The sequence below is a fragment of the Hypanus sabinus genome, chromosome 5, assembly GCF_030144855.1.
Source record: "Hypanus sabinus isolate sHypSab1 chromosome 5, sHypSab1.hap1, whole genome shotgun sequence".
In the NCBI taxonomy this organism is placed as follows: Eukaryota; Metazoa; Chordata; class Chondrichthyes; order Myliobatiformes; family Dasyatidae; genus Hypanus; species Hypanus sabinus.
The window spans coordinates 149,203,683-149,225,257 of record NC_082710.1 but is presented as its reverse complement, the minus strand read 5'-3'; the positions used below and the strand labels follow the sequence as shown (position 1 = coordinate 149,225,257).

Sequence of the window (21,575 nt, the reverse complement as noted above, 5' to 3'; positions counted from 1 at the left end):
TCTCCCTGCAATCATCCCACAGCCCATGGTTTAAAGTCTCAATTTAACTCCAGCACCTGCCACCCACTCCCCTCCCATCCCACACGGGCCAGAAGCCACTCTCGGTCAACAATCAAATTGACTGAATGAGCAAATCTATTCACCAACTGTGAGTCTCCAGATGCCGACCAGGGCTGAGCTGTGGGTCAGAGCTGTTCCCCACTAAGCCCCATCCCACACACACTAAAGTGATTCAGCTTTCTATGAAAAGCAACATTACATTCCGGCTCCTGAAGTGAATCAGCAAATTATCCGTATTCCTAAGCACAAAGATCAAAGCATAAATCATATTTTTCCCCGGAGAATATCACGTAATCACCCAGAGTCCCAAGATTACACACTGTTCCCATAGATTTCTTCATCCATATTCTGCTGTGAACTGAATTTCCTGCAGGGGGGAGAGAGGCGAGGAGAGATGGTTATGGAGTGAGGCATCAGCAGCAAACCTCCCCAACACTGACAATGAAACCTACTGAACACCTCCCCCATCCCACACTGGGAATAATGTCCAGTGATTCCAATTCCCAACAAGCAGTACAACATAATCTGTAACATTAAATCCATTCCCCACATCACAACCATAACACGTCCCGCAAAACCCATCTCCCCTACCACCATAAATCACCCACAACATCCCCATACCCCAAACTCTCCCTACCGCCCTCCCCCACCACAAAACACTGAGCAACCCTGGAAAAGCAGCAATTCCAATGACAAACTATGAAAACTGGGCACTGGATCCCTGGAATGGAACGGAGCAGGAGGCCATTCCCAGGGTGAGGTGCTGTGGGGACTGGTTACACCCCCTCCCACAGTTCCGGTTCCAGACCGGGGTTTCTCAGTGCCCAGACTGTGCTGTAATGACCAGCTCCAGCTCCAGTGACAAGAGCTGGGAAGCCCAGCATTGACCGGTGTCCAACACGGTTCCTACCTCAGGCCGTGGCAGAGGAGTTGGAGGAGGATTCTCCTTTGTCAGAAGCTGTGAATGGAAGGACAGGCAGGAAAACATTTATTATCGATGCAGAGCAGACTCGGAGAAACAAAGACAGTCACATCACACAATACACCACCGCACAAACACAGGTATATACAGGTAATCTCACACCCTGACAGAGACATACACAGTGGTGTCACACACACAAAACTCCCATTCTTTAGATGAGACACAGCGATCATGAACAATGTAACACAACCATCCAGCTGTGATTTAGTGAACTTACTTTTGGTGGGATTGTAGCCTTTGTTCCCTGCTGAGAAACACGCTGCTGTAAAACAGAGACAGTCAGTGAGAACGGTCCCACATCCCCAGCATTTAACCAGATAGATTCAGTACCTGCCCAGTGGGCTCTGAATCCCAATCAAACAGAACTCAAGCTACAATCTGTGAAAGGAGACACATCCAACTGGACCAGTGTGGCCCCAACTCATTGTAAGGCCATGAGACGGAACAAAGCTGGTGTGTGACAGAGTGGTCAGTGGGAGTTTGGAGTGACCATTTACTCTAATACTGACCCTGGTCAGGTCCACCAGGTATGGATGCACACGGTAATGAGAGGCTCAGGTGGGACAGGTAGGAGGAACTGATTTCCCGGAGCAGAGGAGTCCATAATCAGAATCTGTAAGTGAGGAACAAGATCACTGGAAGTGACCGGAGGAAAGAATGTTCTCCATCTCCTCCCAGAGGGTGGCTGGGATCGAACACACTGAAGGAATGGTGAAGACAGACTCTCACAACACTGAAGATAGATCCAGACAGGTACTTGAATCACCAAGATACCGAGAGGGGCAAGGAAATGGAATCAGAGTGTGCAAGTGTGTGGTCAGCAATGGCAGGTCGGGCCAAAGGGAGTAATTCCATGCAGTCTGACCCAATGACTCTTGAACTGGGAGAAAATCGAGAACAAGGTGACCGTGTTACATACCCCGTGGGTATCTTGTGACTGCCACATGAGCATGAAGTAATTGAGTCTCTGCTGGGCGTGATGTAATGGTCTTGTGATGCTGGAGTGATGTAATTTCCTGCCAATGTGAGGTCACATGATGTAATTTCCCCCCCCCCCCCCAGTGAGAGGTCATGTGATGGCCTGTTTCAACAGGTATAAAAGGGGAAAGCCTTGCTGTGACGCAGGTCAGTTCGTGGTTTAATTCGTCAGTGACTCCATTATGCTGCGTATTCGTCTCATGACGTAGTTTTGTTATAAAGTGGAGTCTTACTTTATGTCTTAAGTTTCAAAGGTTATTGCTGGCAGTTTTGCTACAATACTGTCAGTCTAGTCCAGTCAGAGAGTGAAGATTTATGGAAGTATGGAGACCTGAAGGATTGAGAAAAGTTGGTGTTGTTGGCAGTAATACAAGATCAACCTTATTCAATCCTCATTCGGAAGAGACAGTAACCTGCATGCGAAATAGTCCCTGCTATAAGAGCGGAAAGAGCTGGATGCAGCGTTATTCGCTACGGAAAGGTCAGTGCCTTTAAGCCGTTTTATTTCCTTCATCGTATATCCTTCAGGCAAGGCAAAGTTTGGCTGGGATCAGCAGTAACGTCACGTCGTTGAGGAATTCGTTACTTTGGGAAAGTCTCTCCTAATTGACTGTGTAAATCATTTGGACTTTTGCATTTACCAGTTTTAAGAACTGTGTTCGCATTTATCGCTTTAAGAACTGTTCGAGTTGCTGTACAGCAGTTAACTTCCGGTTAAGTTAGTTGTTTGCTTACTTTCGGTTTTTTATTGAGCAGTGTTTAATAAATGTTTTATTTGTTTATATAAAAAAAAACCCTGTGTCAATTCTATGTTCATTGTGTCGTAACAACCGTTACTCTATAAGATGATCAGAGGCGTAGATAACGTGGACAGCCAGCTTTGGCTTTAAGCAGGAAAGCAATGTCTAATACCAAAGAACATCCTTGTGAGGCTGATTGAAAGAAAGTACAGTGGGAGGACGTCACAGGGGTGTGTGGGACACTGCTGGGGGTGGTGTCGGGGCTGACACATTACGGACAGTTAAGAGGCGGGAATTGTTATAATGGGAGAAGGAAGAGAGGTGGGGAATGGGGGGGGTTGAAGACAGGCTGCGTTGGATGTGGGCACCTTTGGGTGTAGAAACACAACGGTGCTGGGATGGGGTTTGCTGAGGAATGCCAGGAGGACACACCCTGCCCAAGCCCCCTTCCCCAGGGCAACAGTCCAACTCCCTCCAGTCCTACCTCTCTTTTTGTAGGCAACACCAACAGCGATGACGACCACCAGGATCACCAGGACCACAACGACAGCGATGATCCAGATTGGGATGGAGTTGGACTTCGGACCTGTTGGGATTCAGAGAAACAGTGACATCAGTGACAGAGACAGGGATAACCCCGATTCTCCCTCCACCACCCCACCCACGCCCTCACCCTCCCAACCTACAGAGAGAGACCAACCATCCTGTCTTAGAATCAGTGATTCCTCCCTCTGTCCAACCCTGGGTTTCTGATCAACAGTGTCACCTCACTGTGCTCCTGGACCAGAGGTCAACAGTGTCCCAGCCCTGGGCCAGTGGTCAGCCAAGCCCCCTCCCTCTCACTGCCCATGTACCACCCCACTAGTGCGTGTCTCTTACCCTGGATCAGGACGAGGGGCTCGGGGAGACCCCGGTGTTCCACCTGACAGGAGAACTTTCCTGTGTCCATGCCTTCCACCTGCACCGTCCTGGTCAGCTGGTAGGTGTTGTCGTGATTGGGCAGGATCCCGTGGGAATGGGCCTCCTCCAGGGTCTGGCCATTCCGCAGAATCGTCACGTCGATGGACTGAGGGTAGAAGCCAGTGGCCACACAGGAGAGGAGGCGGCCATCCTTGGAGGCGGTGAACGAGACTTCGGGGGGATCTGGGGGGGGAGAGGAGGCAGTGAGTGGGGGCAGAAAGGGGAGCAAGAGGAGGGGGGTGATAGGAAAGGGCAAAGGCGGAGAGAAAAAGGCGAGAGGAAGAGAAGACAGAGAGAGAGTGGAGACGGCGGGGTGGCAGAGACGGAAGACGGCGGGGGGAGAGAGGGGAGGCGGCGGGGGGAGAGAGAGGAGACGGCGGGGGGAGAGAGAGGAGACGGCGGGGGGAGAGAGAGGAGACGGCGGGGGGAGAGAGAGGAGACGGCGGGGGGAGAGAGAGGAGACGGCGGGGGGAGAGAGAGGAGACGGCGGGGGGAGAGAGAGGAGACGGCGGGGGGAGAGAGAGGAGACGGCGGGGGGAGAGAGAGGAGACGGCGGGGGGAGAGAGAGGAGACGGCGGGGGGAGAGAGAGGAGACGGCGGGGGGAGAGAGAGGAGACGGCGGGGGGAGAGAGAGGAGACGGCGGGGGGAGAGAGAGGAGACGGCGGGGGGAGAGAGAGGAGACGGCGGGGGGAGAGAGAGGAGACGGCGGGGGGAGAGAGAGGAGACGGCGGGGGGAGAGAGAGGAGACGGCGGGGGGAGAGAGAGGAGACGGCGGGGGGAGAGAGAGGAGACGGCGGGGGGAGAGAGAGGAGACGGCGGGGGAGAGAGAGGAGACGGCGGGGGAGAGAGAGGAGACGGCGGGGGAGAGAGAGGAGACGGCGGGGGAGAGAGAGGAGACGGCGGGGGGAAAGGAAGGAGACGGCGGGGGGAAAGGAAGGAGACGGCGGGGGGAAAGGAAGGAGACGGCGGGGGGAAAGGAAGGAGACGGCGGGGGGAAAGGAAGGAGACGGCGGGGGGAAAGGAAGGAGACGGCGGGGGGAAAGGAAGGAGACGGCGGGGGGAAAGGAAGGAGACGGCGGGGGGAAAGGAAGGAGACGGCGGGGGGAAAGGAAGGAGACGGCGGGGGGGAAGGAAGGAGACGGCGGGGGGGAAGGAAGGAGACGGCGGGGGGGAAGGAAGGAGACGGCGGGGGGGAAGGAAGGAGACGGCGGGGGGGAAGGAAGGAGACGGCGGGGGGGAAGGAAGGAGACGGCGGGGGGGAAGGAAGGAGACGGCGGGGGGGAAGGAAGGAGACGGCGGGGGGGAAGGAAGGAGACGGCGGGGGGGAAGGAAGGAGACGGCGGGGGGGAAGGAAGGAGACGGCGGGGGGGAAGGAAGGAGACGGCGGGGGGGAAGGAAGGAGACGGCGGGGGGGAAGGAAGGAGACGGCGGGGGGGAAGGAAGGAGACGGCGGGGGGGAAGGAAGGAGACGGCGGGGGGGAAGGAAGGAGACGGCGGGGGGGAAGGAAGGAGACGGCGGGGGGGAAGGAAGGAGACGGCGGGGGGGAAGGAAGGAGACGGCGGGGGGGAAGGAAGGAGACGGCGGGGGGGAAGGAAGGAGACGGCGGGGGGGAAGGAAGGAGACGGCGGGGGGGAAGGAAGGAGACGGCGGGGGGGAAGGAAGGAGACGGCGGGGGGGAAGGAAGGAGACGGCGGGGGGGAAGGAAGGAGACGGCGGGGGGGAAGGAAGGAGACGGCGGGGGGGAAGGAAGGAGACGGCGGGGGGGAAGGAAGGAGACGGCGGGGGGGAAGGAAGGAGACAGCGGGGGGGGAGAGAGAGGAGATGGGTGGAAGGGGGCATGGGGCAATTGTGGGGTGTCACTCCCAGACATACATTCTGCCCCCCCCCCCCCCACCACTCACTGGGTTTCAGGTGACTCTCCCCGGCCTTGATGTATTTCTTCAGCCATTCGATGCACTCCTGCTCCAGGTATCCCTTCCAATACTGGTTCCCGGCCGTGTTCCGGTCCCACTTGTCCTTAGTGATGACACCCCAGGGCACAGGGGTCACCCACACCATCCGGTCCTTGTCGAAGGAGATGAAGTCTGACCCGTCCCAGCCGTGCTGACGGAACCCGGTGGTGGTCCCGTCGTCACGGAGCTCACAGCCGTACATCTGCTGGTAAGTGTGGATCCCTGGAACCACCCGGGGGGGGGGGGGGGGGAGGGGGGACATCCACATCTGTTAAACGTGGCTCAAATCACACCCCTACAATCCCCACAGTTACCCCGTCACCCCCAACAGTCTCCAGTTACCCCATATCCCCCAAATCCCCAGTTACCCCATCCCCCGTACCCCCCAGTTACACCGTCCCAACAATCCCCACAGATAACCCCCTCCAGTACCCACAGATACCCTGTCTCCCCACAATCCTCAATTACTCCTCCACAAACCTCACAGTTCCCCTGTACCCCACAATCCCCAGTCACCCCTACCCTGCACGATCCCCAGTGCCTCTGTAGTTTCACCCATCCCCCACACTCCCATTACCCTACCCCAAACCCGTTATCCTGTACCCCCACAAACCTGTTACCCCATCCCCCAGTTACCCTGTACCCCCCATAATCCCCAGTTACCCCATCACCCCACAATCCCCAGTTACCCCATCACCCCACAATCTACCCCACCCCCCGCACAATCTCCACAGATACCCTCAATGTGGAGGAAAAGAGCCACTAGGAGACAGCAAAGCAAAGACGCCTGTGTGCAAACAGAGAACGTTACATGCTAACTCTTGTGAGATAAGGTACGAGTCAAATCTGCTGCAAAGACAGAAACACAAACTAATGTGCTGAGCTCTGCAAGGTAGCTTAACTTGTAACTGCTTTTTATACTGAACTGTAACATACTTAGTGAGTGGTAATGTACCTATACAACCATTGGATATATTATAGTAAGTAAGTCTGCTGTTGCTATATTGAACTGTTCAAAAGGACACTGTTGTAAAAGGAGAGCAGAGTCTGGTGCTGGTGGAGACCAGCTCTCTCTCTCTCTCTCTCTCTCTCTCCTTGGTCCCAAGTAAAATAAAGATCCCAAAACGAGACTTGGGAGTCGAGTATTCTTTTCACCTAAGATCAAATTTCCACGACCATCTGGCGCAAGTCGGCAGGATCCCAGCGTTAATGAGATACGAGCGGGGGGACAGCTGGGAAAACCCCTGTAGAAAAAGAAAGCAATCGATGGTCGCTATCCTAACGTGCACAAGACAGCTGCGACTCTTGTGTCTGGGGGACAGTCCCGGCTGCTCCAACGGTAAAATGGAGAGCCGGGACCAAACTTTCACAATCTGGCAATTGAGTCGATGTGTAAGATGTGAGAGATTTGGCAGGAGTGATTGGCTCGAGGGACCGAACTCTGGGAGTAAGGCATTCCGAGGCCGTCCAGTGCAGAGACAACTCCGGGAGTACTTATCTCCGTCCGGACACTCAGTTCCTGGGGGACTGAGAAAAGATAGGGGGGGAAATTGGAAGAAATCATAAAGAACGCAGCGACTCGACTCCCACTGCTCGGGAAGGGATCACGTGAACCGGTGAAAGCTCAAAGGGAAACTGGGGTTTGGGGGACGTGAAAATTAAACCGCTCTGCAGACAGGAAGAAGAGAAAAAGGCAAGAAGGATGGGGAATGGCAGCGGTCGATCAGGTAATGCTGGTCCTGCTGATGAAGGAACTTTGAGAGTCGGTAAAAAGATGGAGAAGAACTCGAGAAGGTAAGAGAGCATCGAAAATTAATTGGGGACCCTGGTACCGCCCGGATCGCCGGCCGATACAGTAATACGTGAAACGGGATGATCGATACGGGGTAACATTTAGTAGTGACCTGTACAGGTGGTCCCAAGGAGATTGGCCCTATGTCGGAACATTTAACTTGCGTGAGATAAGGGATTGGAAAGAGACTGTGGAAATGAGAGATGGGGATCCGAATTGGGATATGGATTATTTGATCAGCTGTTTTTATAAATGGGTGGAGGTAGCCAGGAGACTCCGGCCCCCTAGGAAAGATAAATGAGTGCAGAAGTATAATCCCCTGACCTCCCAACCGCCACTGGGACAGTATCTCCCGTCGGCCCCGAGTGCTCCCCTGGAGACGGACACAGAGGAATTGATGTATTCTACAGGCAGGGTGCAGATCCCACCTACGATGAGCAGGCAGTCCCCGACATTGGGGGCAGGGAGATCTCGAGAACCGGGCCCCTTCTGTTCTTAGGCCCCAAAGGGCTGGGGGTATCAGAACTAAACAACCAACAGCGAGACTGATGGAAAACAGAGGGGCTCTCTCACAGGGGTCCTGTCGACCCCCAGCTCACAGTGGCCATGAGGCCAGACCAAAGCGCACTGAACCTACGGTGCACTGTCAGTCACAAATTACACACCCAGCCCAGACAATCTCTGTTCTAATCCCAGGCACGACTATGCTCACCATCGAGATCTTTGACAGGCAGACAGGAAGGATTATTCTAAAACCTGTGATGTTAAAGGCATTATTTCAGTGACAGTGCCCATCCCAGCCAGACCCTCTGCTCTACTCGAAAGCTCTCGCCGGCATTATCGCCCGACAGCTCAGGCAGAGGAGGGCATCGTGTCTGTAACACCTGATACAGGAGGTGCTGCATCACCCCCATCCTTCCCGTTCCTAAACCAGGAAGGCAGAACGAATGGCGATTCTTGCAGGACCCAAGAACAAGAAGATCATTATCCCCAATGCCCCACTGCTCCCCGATACCAACATCATCCTCACTTCTTTACGCACCTCCACCAGTACCTTCACTGTCATAGACTTGCGTTCTGGATTTTTCTATACATGCTGGCAGCCAGTATCTATCCGCTTTCTCCTACAAGAACCAGCAGTGTACTTGGTCCCGATTGCCCCAGAGATACACGGAAAGATGCCCTTCATGAGGCACCAGCCCTGGGCCTACCTGACTCTGAGAAGCCTTTCCTGCTGTACATTAACAAGAAGCGAGGACTCGCTACCGGAGTAAAATGCCAAAAATACCGGGGTGGCAAGCGACCAGCAGCCTATTACTCCGCCTCCCTACCTGCCGTAGTGAGGGGAGTGCCCCCCTCCCTCCAAGCGGTGGCAGCCCCACCCGTGATGATTGAAAAACCCATCCCCAGAGTGCTTGATCCCCCCTGTGCTGTGTTGGTACCCCGTGCCGTGACCCTGACCCTCAATTCTGCCGCCACACAGCATTTTGCCGATGAGATTGCAGAGGCTGACGCCCTGCCAAACGGAACGTCCACACAGGGAGCAGAACCACTCGGCCCAAGGCCAGACTGTGAACATTTACACTGATTCCTGTTAGAGAGAGTAGCCCATGATCCTGGACAGCTCTGGAAGAACAGAGGATTCATTACCTCCTCTGGAAAACCTATCAAACATTTTCAACTGGTTATTAACTTGTTGGAGGCCATCCAGTTGCCGCAGCCTGAGACATCATTAAATGTGAGGCACAGACCTCGGCAGGAGACGAGGGCTCCAAAGGGAATCATTTCGCTGACACAACAGTGAAGCAGGTGGTGCTCCAGCAGCAGCCGATATTACAGCCCCCCCCCACACCCCCTGGGTGGCAACAGGGGAGGGACAGCTCCTCACTGCCATCAGGATCGACAGATTGCAACAAGCCCAAGATCTTGCCACACCACAAGTGCGCGTGGACAGAAGCTGTCACCCTGGTGGGCGTGTTGTTTGCCCCCAAAGCTTGTTTTCACCCTGGCTTGCTCGCCCCATGGCCAGACTCACATGGGCAAGGGAGGGATGCACTGTGCGACTCGTCAGCAATGGTAAGCCCCTGGGATAACTGTCACAGACGAGAGGGTCGCACGGACATGCTTGAAATGTCGACAGAACAGTAAAGGGAAGACTCCAGCAAAGTATGATCATTTGTCCCAGACAGAAATGCCGTTTGGAAACTCACAGATAGACTTTGTGTGTATCTCAGTGCAGAAAGGCCACAAGTATATATTGGGGTAAGAGAGATGTTCTCTCAGTGGGTGGAGGCATTCCCAGGCAGGAAGGATGATGCCAGCACAGTAGTGAATGCCCTAATGAAGGAAATCCTACCAAGATTTGGGATTCCATTCTGCATTAATAGTGACAGGGGAACTCATTTTACTAACAGATTAGTGCAAGGGCTGAAAGTTGCCCTGGGATTTCAGTGGAAGTTACACATTCCCTATCAATCCCAATCCTCGGGAATGATGGAAAGGGTAAACGGACAAAATAAGAAATGCACCAGGCTAGCTGTGTCAGCAGAATGATCTTAAACTGTCAGAGGATTTGCCTCTGGTAATGGATGCTTGCAAAACCGGAAGAATAGGATTATGGGATTCACCGAGACAAAATATTCATGGGTAGACCAATGACAACGGGAATGAAGCTCCCGATGACACCGGAGAGAGTGGCTTTGATCTGGAACGATGAAAAACACTAAAATATGCACAAGCACTGTGTCCCCAGGTGGAAAAGCTTCCTGGCCAAGTGAGGGATGCCCAGACTCCCGACCGAAGGAAATGTGCACCTCTTCAAACCAGGGGATCGGGTATATGTTCGAACTGTGACAAAAGGATCTTTCTCTCCTAAGTGGAAAGGACCCTATCAGTCCGGTTGGTCACTCGGACCGCAGTGAAGGGAGAAGGAAAACCCGACTGGATTCACGCCCCTCGGTGCAAATGGCACTACGAGAAAGGAGAGGGACAACAGACCTGAGTGAACTGGAGTGAACAGCACCTGTTCAGCTGCCGAGTCGAGTGAAAGGAGCCACACCACCTTGTGGTCCCACTCACTGTTAATAACTGGACTATTAACCACTGTAATCAGAGGAATCGGAGTTGAATCCAAGAATACCTTCCTCCAGTTGGCGTATGATTATGTGAATAGCACCACCCACACAAGCTGTTGGGTCTGTATGGTGATACCAGCACACACCGGAGGAGGACGGAAGATGCCCTTTGTGTCTATACCCCTCACCAAAAAAAAGAGGAGGGGACTTATAGGATTTGGATGGGAGGAGCAGGCCCCATGTCGTGGGGAACAATTTTACCCCCAGTGGTACCACCTACAACGGCCCAGAGGATGGACACATTGCTGGCTAGACAGAGATGGCACTGGGGAATGGGATGCAGGGGGCTAACCGGTCTGCTAAATGGACCCTATTTCCCATGTTACCCTGACATTTAGACTCTTGGATGGTAGTATATAGACAGAGAGGAGACGCCTGTTGCTGTAAGGAGAATGGGCTGTGGAAGGCAGGATGGAGTAAGTGAACGGAGAAAAGAAGAGTAATTGGACCGGCCACAATAGTACTACCTTCCCCACTCCCCACCTCTGCCAAACAACACCTTTTAGATCTGTGGAGAGCAAGTTTACCCCTGGCTAAAGAATGACTGGTACCCTGGGTTTGCAGTACCCCCGGTTAGGAAGTACCCCTCTTTAACAGACCACCCACACTGGGAAAAGGGTGAAAGCAGAAACAAGAAGAGGGCAATCTCCAAAACGGAGCGATTTGAGAAAGTTGAGAAACTATATCCACGACTATACCCAACCTGGGGGAGAGTGGTGGCCGCTGGGAAATTGGTGGGGGACGCTGGTACATTATGGGACAATATTTGTAACTGTGGTAATTTGTTTACTGGCCACGAGATTCCTCTGTGCCCTACTACCCTCCCGAGGGTAGAACCCAATGACTCTGGCCCCCATGTATGTACGAAGACCAACAGGAAGGCCTGGTACCTCTAGGGAAGGGGAGGAGGAAGAGGACAGTAGTGATAGCAATGAGGAGGAGGAATGTCTGAAATTGCACCCCTTTCCTGAGGGTTATGAGGCCCCCCCTAGAGAGAGACTCAATGAGAGAATACGAATGTGAACAGGGTAAACGATATGAGTGTTGAGCTAGAAGGTCAACAACGAGGGATTTGTGGAGGCAAAGCAAAATCCCACGTGTGCACATAGGGAACTGTACATGCTAACTCCTGTGAGATAATTTCTACTGTAAATTCCGATGTATAAGCCGAGAATTTGGCCCTACATTTTGGTCCTAAAATTAGGGGGTCGGCTTTTACAGAGGATGCCAACTTTGGAAAGACGAATACACGAAGGAAATTGTGTCCCATTCTTCCGCAGTCACCATATCATATGATTGTCAATTTCTGCTTCCACTTCGTCATTTGCAGCTTCACTGTCGACGCATGAATTCTTTCAACGGTTTGTTTAAACTCACATCTAGTGGCTGGAGCATGGATGTCACACCACCGGGGATGACGGCAATGTCCGCATTTTCAGCTCTCAATGCTGATTTTGTCTCACCTCACAAGTGCACTTTGAACATGTCCCAGACAGGTAGCGACTTTTCCGTCCGATTGACAGTGCGGTTGCCAGCAAAATCAAAGAACGTTGGTGCCTCGTCCATGTTACCAATCAGTGAGAGCGGGTAAGAAAGCGCCTTTCGATGCTGGATTACAAACGATTGGAAGGCCATAATCTTATTCTCAAGGCCGTTCGGCAACTTCTGAGCAAGCTTTGTTTTTTGTCTCAACACAAGATCACGTCTATTCGTAAATCGGCTGCACCACCTTGAATAGCTTTGAAATTTTCGCTGACCTCACGGTGTTTTTCGCCCCATTTCAACGCTTGAACTCGAATCATTTGTCTGGTAACAACGTATCCAGACGATCGCTGGTGATTCACCCACTCTACAACTTTTTCTTCCAGTTCTGGCCGCTGGCATGATTTCCTGCGGTTTGCACATTTTACCTTTGGCATTTCCCTCAGCGTGTCCTCTGCCTTTCTCCACTCTCTCACTTGCTTCTCTTTTACCCTAAACTTCTTAGCAGCTGCAGGGTTATTCATTCCTTTAGCAAAATCAACAACCTTCAGCTTGAAGCCAGCATCATATCCCATTCATTTTAATCTTTTGTATGTGGTGGTCGCAAACTCAATACTGAGTACACGTCCTGATCCCGCCACCCCGTGTTACGTTTTAACGAGATTATGGTGGGCGCTAAATGGTTTCACGGGGGTTACATTTCTAAGGATGTTTTACCATTGGAGACCAAATCCAAAACTTCCCTGCTTGATTTATTTATTAAGAATTCACTTATAATGCTCTACAATGTGTGGGCTTATTTTCTTAGCGGGTACTGGTTCACAAAATTTCCAGGTTCCCGATCATTTTTTTCTGGTTATATCAAAATCCACTTCAAAAGGGGTCGGCTTATACACCTGAATTTACGGTGCCTTCCCCACAATCACCAGTTACCCAGTCCCCCCACAATCCCCAGTTACCTCTGCCTTCACAACAATCCCCAGTTACTCCATCACCCCACAATAACCCACACCCCCCCCCGCAGACACCACCCCCTCCACAATCCCTACAGTTAACCTCCATGTGGAAGAAAAGGGTTAATAAGCTACGTGACAAGGGTCAAGGAGACAGCAAAGCAAAGACCCTCCTGTGCAAATACAGAACATTACGTGCAAGCTCTTGCGGGATAAGGTACGAGTCAAATCTGCTGCAACCAGAGAAACAACAGCTAATGTACTGAGCTCTGCAAGGTAGTTTAACTTGTAACTTCACTTTTCCCTGTTTTCTTTAGTGAATGGTAACACATTGACAGAGTGATAATATTTCTATACAATGATTGGACGTATTATAATAAGTCTGCTGTTGCTATGCTGAACAGTATGAAAGGACACAATTGTAACAGGTGAGTACAGTCGGGTGCTGGTGGAGACCAGCTCTCTCTCTCTCTCTCTCTCTCTCCTTGATCCCAAGTAAAATAAAGGTCCCGAAACCAGACTCTGGAGTCGAGCATTCCTTTCACCCTCCGAAGGTCAAATTTCCACGACCATCTGGCGCAAGTCGGCAGGATCCCAGCGTTAATGAGATACGAACGGGGGGACAGCTGGGAAAACCCCTGTAGAAAAGGAAAGCGATTGATGGTCGCTATCCTAACGTGCACAAGGCAGCTGCGACTCTTGTGTCTGGGGGAAAGTCCCGGCTGATCCAATGGTAAAATGGAGAGCCGGGACCAAACATTCACAATCTGGCAATTGAGTAGATTTGTAAGTGAGAGATTTGGCAGGAGTGATTACAGCTCGAGGGACCGAACTCTGGGAGTAAGGCATTCCGAGGCCGTCCAGTGTAGAGACATCTCCGGGATTACTTATCTCTGTCCGGAGACTCAGTTCCTGGGGAACTGGGAAAAGATAGGGGGTGAAATTGGAAGAAATCATAAAGAATGCAGCGACTCGACTCCCACTGCTCGGGAAGGGATCACATGAACCGATGAGAGCTCAAAGGGAAACTGGGGTTTGGGGGACGTGAAAATTAAAACGCTCTGCTGACAGGAAGAAGAGAAAAAGGCAAGAAGGATGGGGTACGGCAGCGGTCGATCAGGTAATGCTGGTCCTGCTGATGAAGGAACCTTGAGAGTAAGTAAAAAGATGGAGAAGCACTCGAGAAGGTAAGAGAGCATCGAAAATTAATTGGGGACCCTGGTACCGCCCGGATCGCCGGCCGATACAGTAATACGTGAAACGGGATGATCGATACGGGGTAACGTTTAGTAGTGACCTGTACGGTTGGTCGCAAGAAGATTGGTCCCATGTTGGAATGTGTAACTTGCGTAAGATAAGAGATTGGAAAGAGACTGTGGAAATGGGAGATGGGATCCGAATTGGGATAAAATGGGAGGAGACTCTGGTCCCCTGGGAAAGATAAATGACCGCATAAGAATAATCCCCCGGCCTCCCAACCGCCACTGGGACAGTATCTCCGGTCAGCCCCGAGTGTTCCCCGGAGGGGACACAGATGACCACCGTCTGTGGGTGAGGCCAGAGGCGAATGCAGCCAGGCCCCCTGTCACAGCATCAGTCCCTCCCTATGAGGACAGGGCCGCGACGGCTCCAGGAGGCGCGAGGGCTGCCGGAGACGAGGCCAAAGTGAACAGCACTACAGGTTCTGTGGGAGGCCGCGTGACTCGACAGCAAACACGGGGACGAAGAGAGAAAAAAGAAAAGGAGGGGCCAAACCCCACAATTCAGGCCCCAAAATCATGATGGGTGACGTCCCTGTATTAAACCCTGGACCCCAACCGAAGTAGGTGCCATGGTCACAGAGGCGCCTGACCCCTTAAAGACACCTTCCACAATTGGTTGGTCCAGATGCTGTTTACTCGCCCCTCCCTGGGGGATGTGCAGATACTATATACTCACACCTCCCCGGGATGAGGAGAATGTGCAGATGCCATATACTCACCCCTGGAGACTGGGGACAGGATGACACGGTGCTCGGTAATGAGGCAATGAGACGTTACACAGTCGACCCGAAACTGTCTGTACCCCCCCCCATGCCGTCCCCCTCCCCGAGCTTCAGAGAATCGACAGTCGCCCACTTTCCCTTTCACTCACCCCTTGCCTCAGCAATAGGGGTGGCCGGAGAACCGGTGGTGCAGGCAGCAGCTATCAGACTATCCAGAAGTGTGAGAGCAGAGCCCATGAGGGCTGTAAAAATAGTGAGGTGGCTTGTCTGATTGAAATGGAGCTGCTCTGTCTTCTGTGTCCCCTCCGCGGACGTGCAAGCTAACGGACAGTTGATTATCACCATCAAGATAGCCAGTTTACTGATAACGGAACCCCTCTCGACCCCTCCCTCACTAACACCCGTCCCGTCCCCTCCCCTTGTTAGGCAGACAGACTCTCTGTAAGTTAGGTGCGACCTTGTACTGTCGATCTGATGCCATTTATGTGGATCTCCCGCAGATGTTAAAGCTCACTGGAAGGAAGAGTGGATGGTTGTCATGATACTGCAGTATTGTACTGCTGGCAACCGGGTTGCAACCCTTTCTCCCCGCTCGTACAAACACCGTGTACAGCACTGAGGGATTCCCCTGACTTGCAAGGACAGTATTTGCAACACCTCCTCGAAACCAGACAGGAAAGCAAGGTGCTTCACTGCACCGCTTTCTCCAGGCAGGGCACAGATCCCACCTACGATGAGCTGGCAGCCCCCCTGTGTGGGAGGCACGGGGACCTTGAGTACTGGGCCCTTTCTGTTCCTCAGCACCGAAGGGCTGGGAGTAGCAGTAGAACTAAACAACAGTGAGACAGATGGAAAACAGAGGGGCTCTCTCACAGGGGTCCTGTGGACTCCACATCACAGTGGCTGTAAGCTCCCCCCACCGCTAAACCAAAGCACATTGGACCTACGGTGCACCGTCTGTCACAAATTTCACACCCAGTCCATACAATCTCTGTTCTAATCCCGGGAGCGATTACGCTCACCATCGAGATCTTTGACAGGCAGACAGGAAGGATTACTGTTAAATGCATTATTCCAGCGACAGTGTCCGCCTCAGCCAGGGCCGCTGCTCTACCTGAAAGCTCTCGCCGGCGTTAACACGGGACTGTGGGCCCTACATGAGAACCACGTCGGTCTGGTGCGCACGGCTCCAGAACAACAGGTGACCCTCAAGAAGGGATCCCTCCTGCCCTGCGTGAAACAATATTGCCTGACAGCTCAGGCAGAGGAAGGCATTGTGCCTGTAACACCTGCTACAGATGTTACACCCTTCTGATTCTGAAACCAGGGAGGGAGAACGAATGGCGATTCGTGCAGGACCCAATTAGATCGTTATCCCCATTGCCCCACTGATCCCCAATACCAACATCATCCTCACTTCTACACGCACCTCCGCCAGTACCTTCACTGTCATAGACTTACGTTCTGGATTTTTCTATACCTCTACATGCTGACAGCCAGTACCTATTCACTTTCACCTACAAGAACCTGCAGTGTAAATGGTCCCGATTGCCCCAGGGATACACGGAAAGATGCCCTTCGTGAGGCGCCAGCCCTGGGCCTACCTGACTCTGAGAAGCCTTTCCTGCTGTACTTTAACAAGAAGGAAGGACTTGCTACCGGAGTAAAATGCCAAAAATACCGGGGTGGCAAGCGACCAGCAGCCTATTACTCCGCCTTCCTACCTGCCGTAGTGAGGGGAGTGCCCTCCTTCCTCCGAGTGGTGGCAGCCCCACCCGTGATGATTGAAAAACCCATCCCCAGAGTGCTTGATCCCCCCTGTGTTGTGTTGGTACCCCGTGCCGTGACCCTGCTCCTCAATTCTGCCGCCACACAGCATTTTGCCAATGAGATTGTAGAGGCTTGACGCCCTGCCAAACGGAACGTCCACACAGGGAGCAGAACCACTCGGCCTCAGGCCAGACTGTGAACATTGACACTGATTCCTGTTATAGCTGAGAGTAGCCCATGATTCTGGACAGCTCTGGAAGAACAGAGGATTCAATACCTCCTTTGGAAAACCTATCAAACATTCTCAACTGGTTATTAACTTGTTGGAGGCCATCCAGTTGCCGCAGCCTGAGCCATCATTAAATGTGAGGCACAGACCTCGGCAGGAGACGAGGTCTCCAAAGGGAATCATTTCACTGACACAACAGTGAAGTAGGTGGTGCTCCAGCAGCAGCCGATATTACAGCCCCCCCCACACCCCCCTGGGTGGCAACAGGGGAGGGACAGCTCCTCACTGCCATCAGGATCGACAGATTGCAACAAGCCCAAGATCTTGCCACACCACAAGAAAAGTGCGCGTGGACAGAAGCTGCCACCCTGGTGGGCGTGTTGTTTGCCCCCAAAGCTTGTTTTCACCCCGGCTTGCTCGCCCCATGGCCAGACTCACATGGGCAAGGAAGGGACGCACCGTGCGACTCGTCAGCAATGGTAAGCCCCTGGGATAACTGTCACAGTCGAGAGGGTCGCACGGACATGCACGGTCAGCAGAACAGTAAAGGGAAGACTCCAGCAAACTATGATCATTTGTCCCAGACAGAAATGCCGTTTGGAAACTTACAGATAGACTTTGTGCGTATCTCAGTGCAGAAAGGCCACAAGTATATATTGGGGGTAAGAGAGATGTTCTCTCAGTGGGTGGAGGCATTCCCGGGCAGGAAGGATGATGCCAGCACAGTAGTGAATGCCCTAATGAAGGAAATCCTACCAAGATTTGGGATTCCATTCTGCATTAATAGTGACAGGGGAACTCATTTTACTAACAGATTAGTGCAAGGGCTGAAAGTCGCCCTGGGATTTCAGTGGAAGTTACACATTCCCTATCAATCCCAATCCTCGGGAATGATGGAAAGGGTAAACGGAGAAATAAGAAATGTACCAGGCTAGGTGTGTCAGCAGAATGATCTTAAACTGTCAGAGGATTTGCCTCCAGTAATGGATGCTTGCAAAACCAGAAGAATAGGATTACGGGGTTCACCCCACACAAAATATTCATGAGTAGACCAATGACAACGGGGCTGAAGCTCCCGATGACACCGGAGAGAGTGGCTTTGATCTGGAATGATGAAAAACCCTAAGATATGCACAAGCACTGTGTCCCCAGGTGGAAAAGCTTCCTGGCCAAGTGAGGGATGCCCAGACTCCCGACTGAAGGAAATGTGCACCTCTTCAAACCAGCAGATTGGGTATATGTTCGAACTGTGACAAAAGGATCTTTCTCTCCGAGGTGGAGAGGACCCTATCAGTCCGGTTGGTCACTCGGACCGCAGTGAAGGGAGAAGGAAAACCCGACTGGATTCACGCCCCTCGGTGCAAACGGCACTACGAGAAAGGAGAGGAACAACAGACCTGAGTGAACTGGAGTGAACAGCACCTGTTCAGCTGCCGAGTCGAGTGAAAGGAGCCACACCACCTTGTGGTCCCACTCACTGTTAATAACTGGACTATTAACCACTGTAATCAGAGGAATCGGAGTTGAATCCAAGAATACCTTCCTCCAGTTGGCGTATGATTATGTGAATAGCACCACCCACACAAGCTGTTGGGTCTGTATGGTGATACCAGCACACACCGGAGGAGGACGGAAGATGCCCTTTGTGTCTATACCCCTCACCAAAAAAAGAGGAGGGGACTTATAGGATTTGGATGGGAGGAGCAGGCCCCATGTCGTGGGGAACAATTTTACCCCCAGTGGTACCACCTACAACGGCCCAGAGGATGGACACATTGCTGGCGAGGCAGAGATGGCACAGGGGAATGGGGAATGGAACTGAGGGGGCTAACCGGTCTGCTAAATGGACCCTATTTCCCATGTTACCTTGACATTTCAGACTCTTGGATGGTAGTATATAAGACAGAGAGGAGACGCCTGTTGGTGTAAGGAGAATGGACTGTGGAAGACAGGATGGAGTAAGTGAACGGAGAAAAGAAGAGTAATTGGACCGGCCACAGTAGTACTACCTTCCCCACTCCCCACCTCTGCCAAACAACACCTTTTAGATCTGTGGAGAGCAAGTTTACCCCTGGCTAAAGAATGACTGGTACCCTGGGTTTGCAGTACCCCCGGTTAGGAAGTACCCCTCTTTAACAGACCACCCACACTGGGAAAAGGGTGAAAGCAGAAACAAGAAGAGGGCAATCTCCAAAACGGAGCGATTTGAGAAAGTTGAGAAACTATATCCACGACTATACCCAATCTGGGGGAGAGTGGTGGTCGCTTGGAAATTGGTGGGGGACGCTGGTACATTATGGGACAATATTTGTAACTGTGGTAATTTGTTTACTGGCCACAAGATTCCTCTGTGCCCTACTGCCCTCCCGAGGGTAGATCCCAATGACTCTGGCCCCCATGTATGTACCAAGACCAATGGGAAGGCCTGGTACCTCTAGAGAAGGGGAGGAGGAAGAGGACAGTAGTGATAGCTATGAGGAGGAGGAATTTCTGAAATTGCACCCCTTTCCTGAGGGTTATGAGGCCCCCCCTAGAGAGAGACTCAATGAGAGAATACGAATGTGAACAGGGTAAACGATATGAGTGTTGAGCTAGAAGGTCAGCAACGAGGGATTTGTGGAGGCAAAGCAAAATCCCTCGTGTGCACATAGGGAACAGTACATGCTAACTCCTGTGAGATAATTTCTACTGTAAATTCCGATGTATAAGCCGAGAATTTGGCCCTAAATTTTGGTCCTAAAATTAGGGGGTCGGCTTATACAGAGGATGCCAACTTTGGAAAGACGAATACACGGAAGGAAATCGTGTCCCATTCTTCCGCAGTCACCATATCATATGATTGTCAATTTCTGCTTCCACTTCGTCATTTGCAGCTTCACTGTCGACTCATGAATTCTTTGAACGGTTTGTTTAAACTCACATCTAGTGGCTGGAGCATGGATGTCACACCACCGGGGATGACGGCAATGTCCGCATTTTCAGCGCTCAGTGCTGATTTTGTCTCACCTGACAAGTGCACTTTGAACATGTCCCAGACAGGTAGCGACTTTTCCGTCCGATTGACAGTGCGGTTGCCAGCAAAATCAAAGAACGTTGGTGCCTCGTCCATGTTACCAATCAGTGAGAGCGGGTAAGAAAGCGCCTTTCGATGCTTGATTACAAACGATTGGAAGGCCATAATCTTATTCTCAAGGTCGTTCGGCAACTTCTGAGCAAGCTTTGTTTTTTGTCTCAACACAAGATCACGTCTATTCGTAAATCGGGTGCACCACCTTCGTGTAGCTTTGAAATTTTTGCTGACCTCACGGTGTTTTTCGCCCCATTTCAACGCTTGAACTCGAATCATTTGTCTGGTAACAACGTATCCAGACGATCGCTGGTGATTCACACACTCTACAACTTTTTCTTCCAGTTCTGGCCGCTGGCATGATTTCCTGCGGTTTGCACATTTTACCTTTGGCATTTCCCTCAGCGTGTCCTCTGCCTTTCTCCACTCTCTCACTTGCTTCTCTTTTACCCTAAACTTCTTAGCAGCTGCAGGGTTATTCATTCCTTTAGCAAAATCAACAACCTTCAGCTTGAAGCCAGCATCATATCCCATTCGTTTTAATCTTTTGTATGTGGTGGTCGCAAACTCAATACTGAGTACACGTCCTGATCCCGCCACCCCGTGTTACGTTTTAACGAGATTACGGTGGGCGCTAAATGGTTTCACGGGGGTTACATTTCTAAGGATTTTTTACCATTGGAGACCAAATCCAAAACTTCCCTGCTTGATTTATTTATTAAGAATTCACTTATAATGCTCTACAATGTGTGGGCCTATTTTCTTAGCAGGTACTGGTTCACAAAATTTCCAGGTTCCGGATCCGGCAAAGCTGAGTACTGGCATGTGAGATCTTGTCACTTTTTTCTGGTTAAATCAAAATCCACTTCAAAAGGGGTCGGCTTATACACCGGAATTTACGGTGCCTTCCCCACAATCACCAGTTACCCAGTCCCCCCACAATCCCCAGTTACCTCTGCCTTCACAACAATCCCCAGTTACTCCATCACCCCACAATAACCCACCCCCCCCCCCCGCAGTCACCACCCCCTCCACAATCCCTACAGTTACCCTCCATGTGGAGGAAAAGGGTTAATAAGCTACGTGACAAGGGTCGAGGAGACAGCAAAGCAAAGACCCTCCTGTGCAAATACAGAACATTACGTGCAAGCTCTTGCGGGATAAGGTACGAGTCAAATCTGCTGCAACCAGAGAAACAACAGCTAATGTACTGAGCTCTGCGAGGTAGTTTAACTTGTAACTTCACTTTTCCCTGTTTTCTTTAGTGAATGGTAACATATTGACAGAGTGATAATATTTCTATACAATGATTGGACGTATTATAATAAGTCTGCTGTTGCTATGCTGAACAGTATGAAAGGACACAATTGTAACAGGTGAGTACAGTCGGGTGCTGGTGGAGACCAGCTCTCTCTCTCTCTCTCTCTCTCTCTCTCTCTCTCTCTCTCTCTCTCTCTCTCTCTCTCTCCTTGATCCCAAGTAAAATAAAG

At 51.8% G+C, this 21,575-nt stretch overlaps 1 protein-coding gene across 3 annotated transcripts in view; it reads right to left on the bottom strand.

Moving 5' to 3' along the window:
- Positions 1-294: 294 nt before the first annotated feature.
- Positions 295-21,575, bottom strand: part of LOC132394443 (class I histocompatibility antigen, F10 alpha chain-like) — a 32,439-nt gene continuing 11,158 nt past the window's right edge. For 2 of the 3 annotated variants that reach the window (XM_059970606.1, XM_059970608.1), the window contains 6 exons: positions 5,624-5,896; positions 3,640-3,903; positions 3,245-3,346; positions 1,260-1,304; positions 971-1,018; positions 295-427 (listed from right to left, as the gene is read on the bottom strand). In XM_059970606.1, the coding sequence (XP_059826589.1) occupies positions 972-1,018; positions 1,260-1,304; positions 3,245-3,346; positions 3,640-3,903; positions 5,624-5,896 (731 nt within the window). In that variant the 3' untranslated portion in view covers positions 295-427; position 971. The remainder of the gene's footprint in view (positions 428-970; positions 1,019-1,259; positions 1,305-3,244; positions 3,347-3,639; positions 3,904-5,623; positions 5,897-21,575) is intronic. The other variant, XM_059970607.1, reaches the window with a different exon arrangement.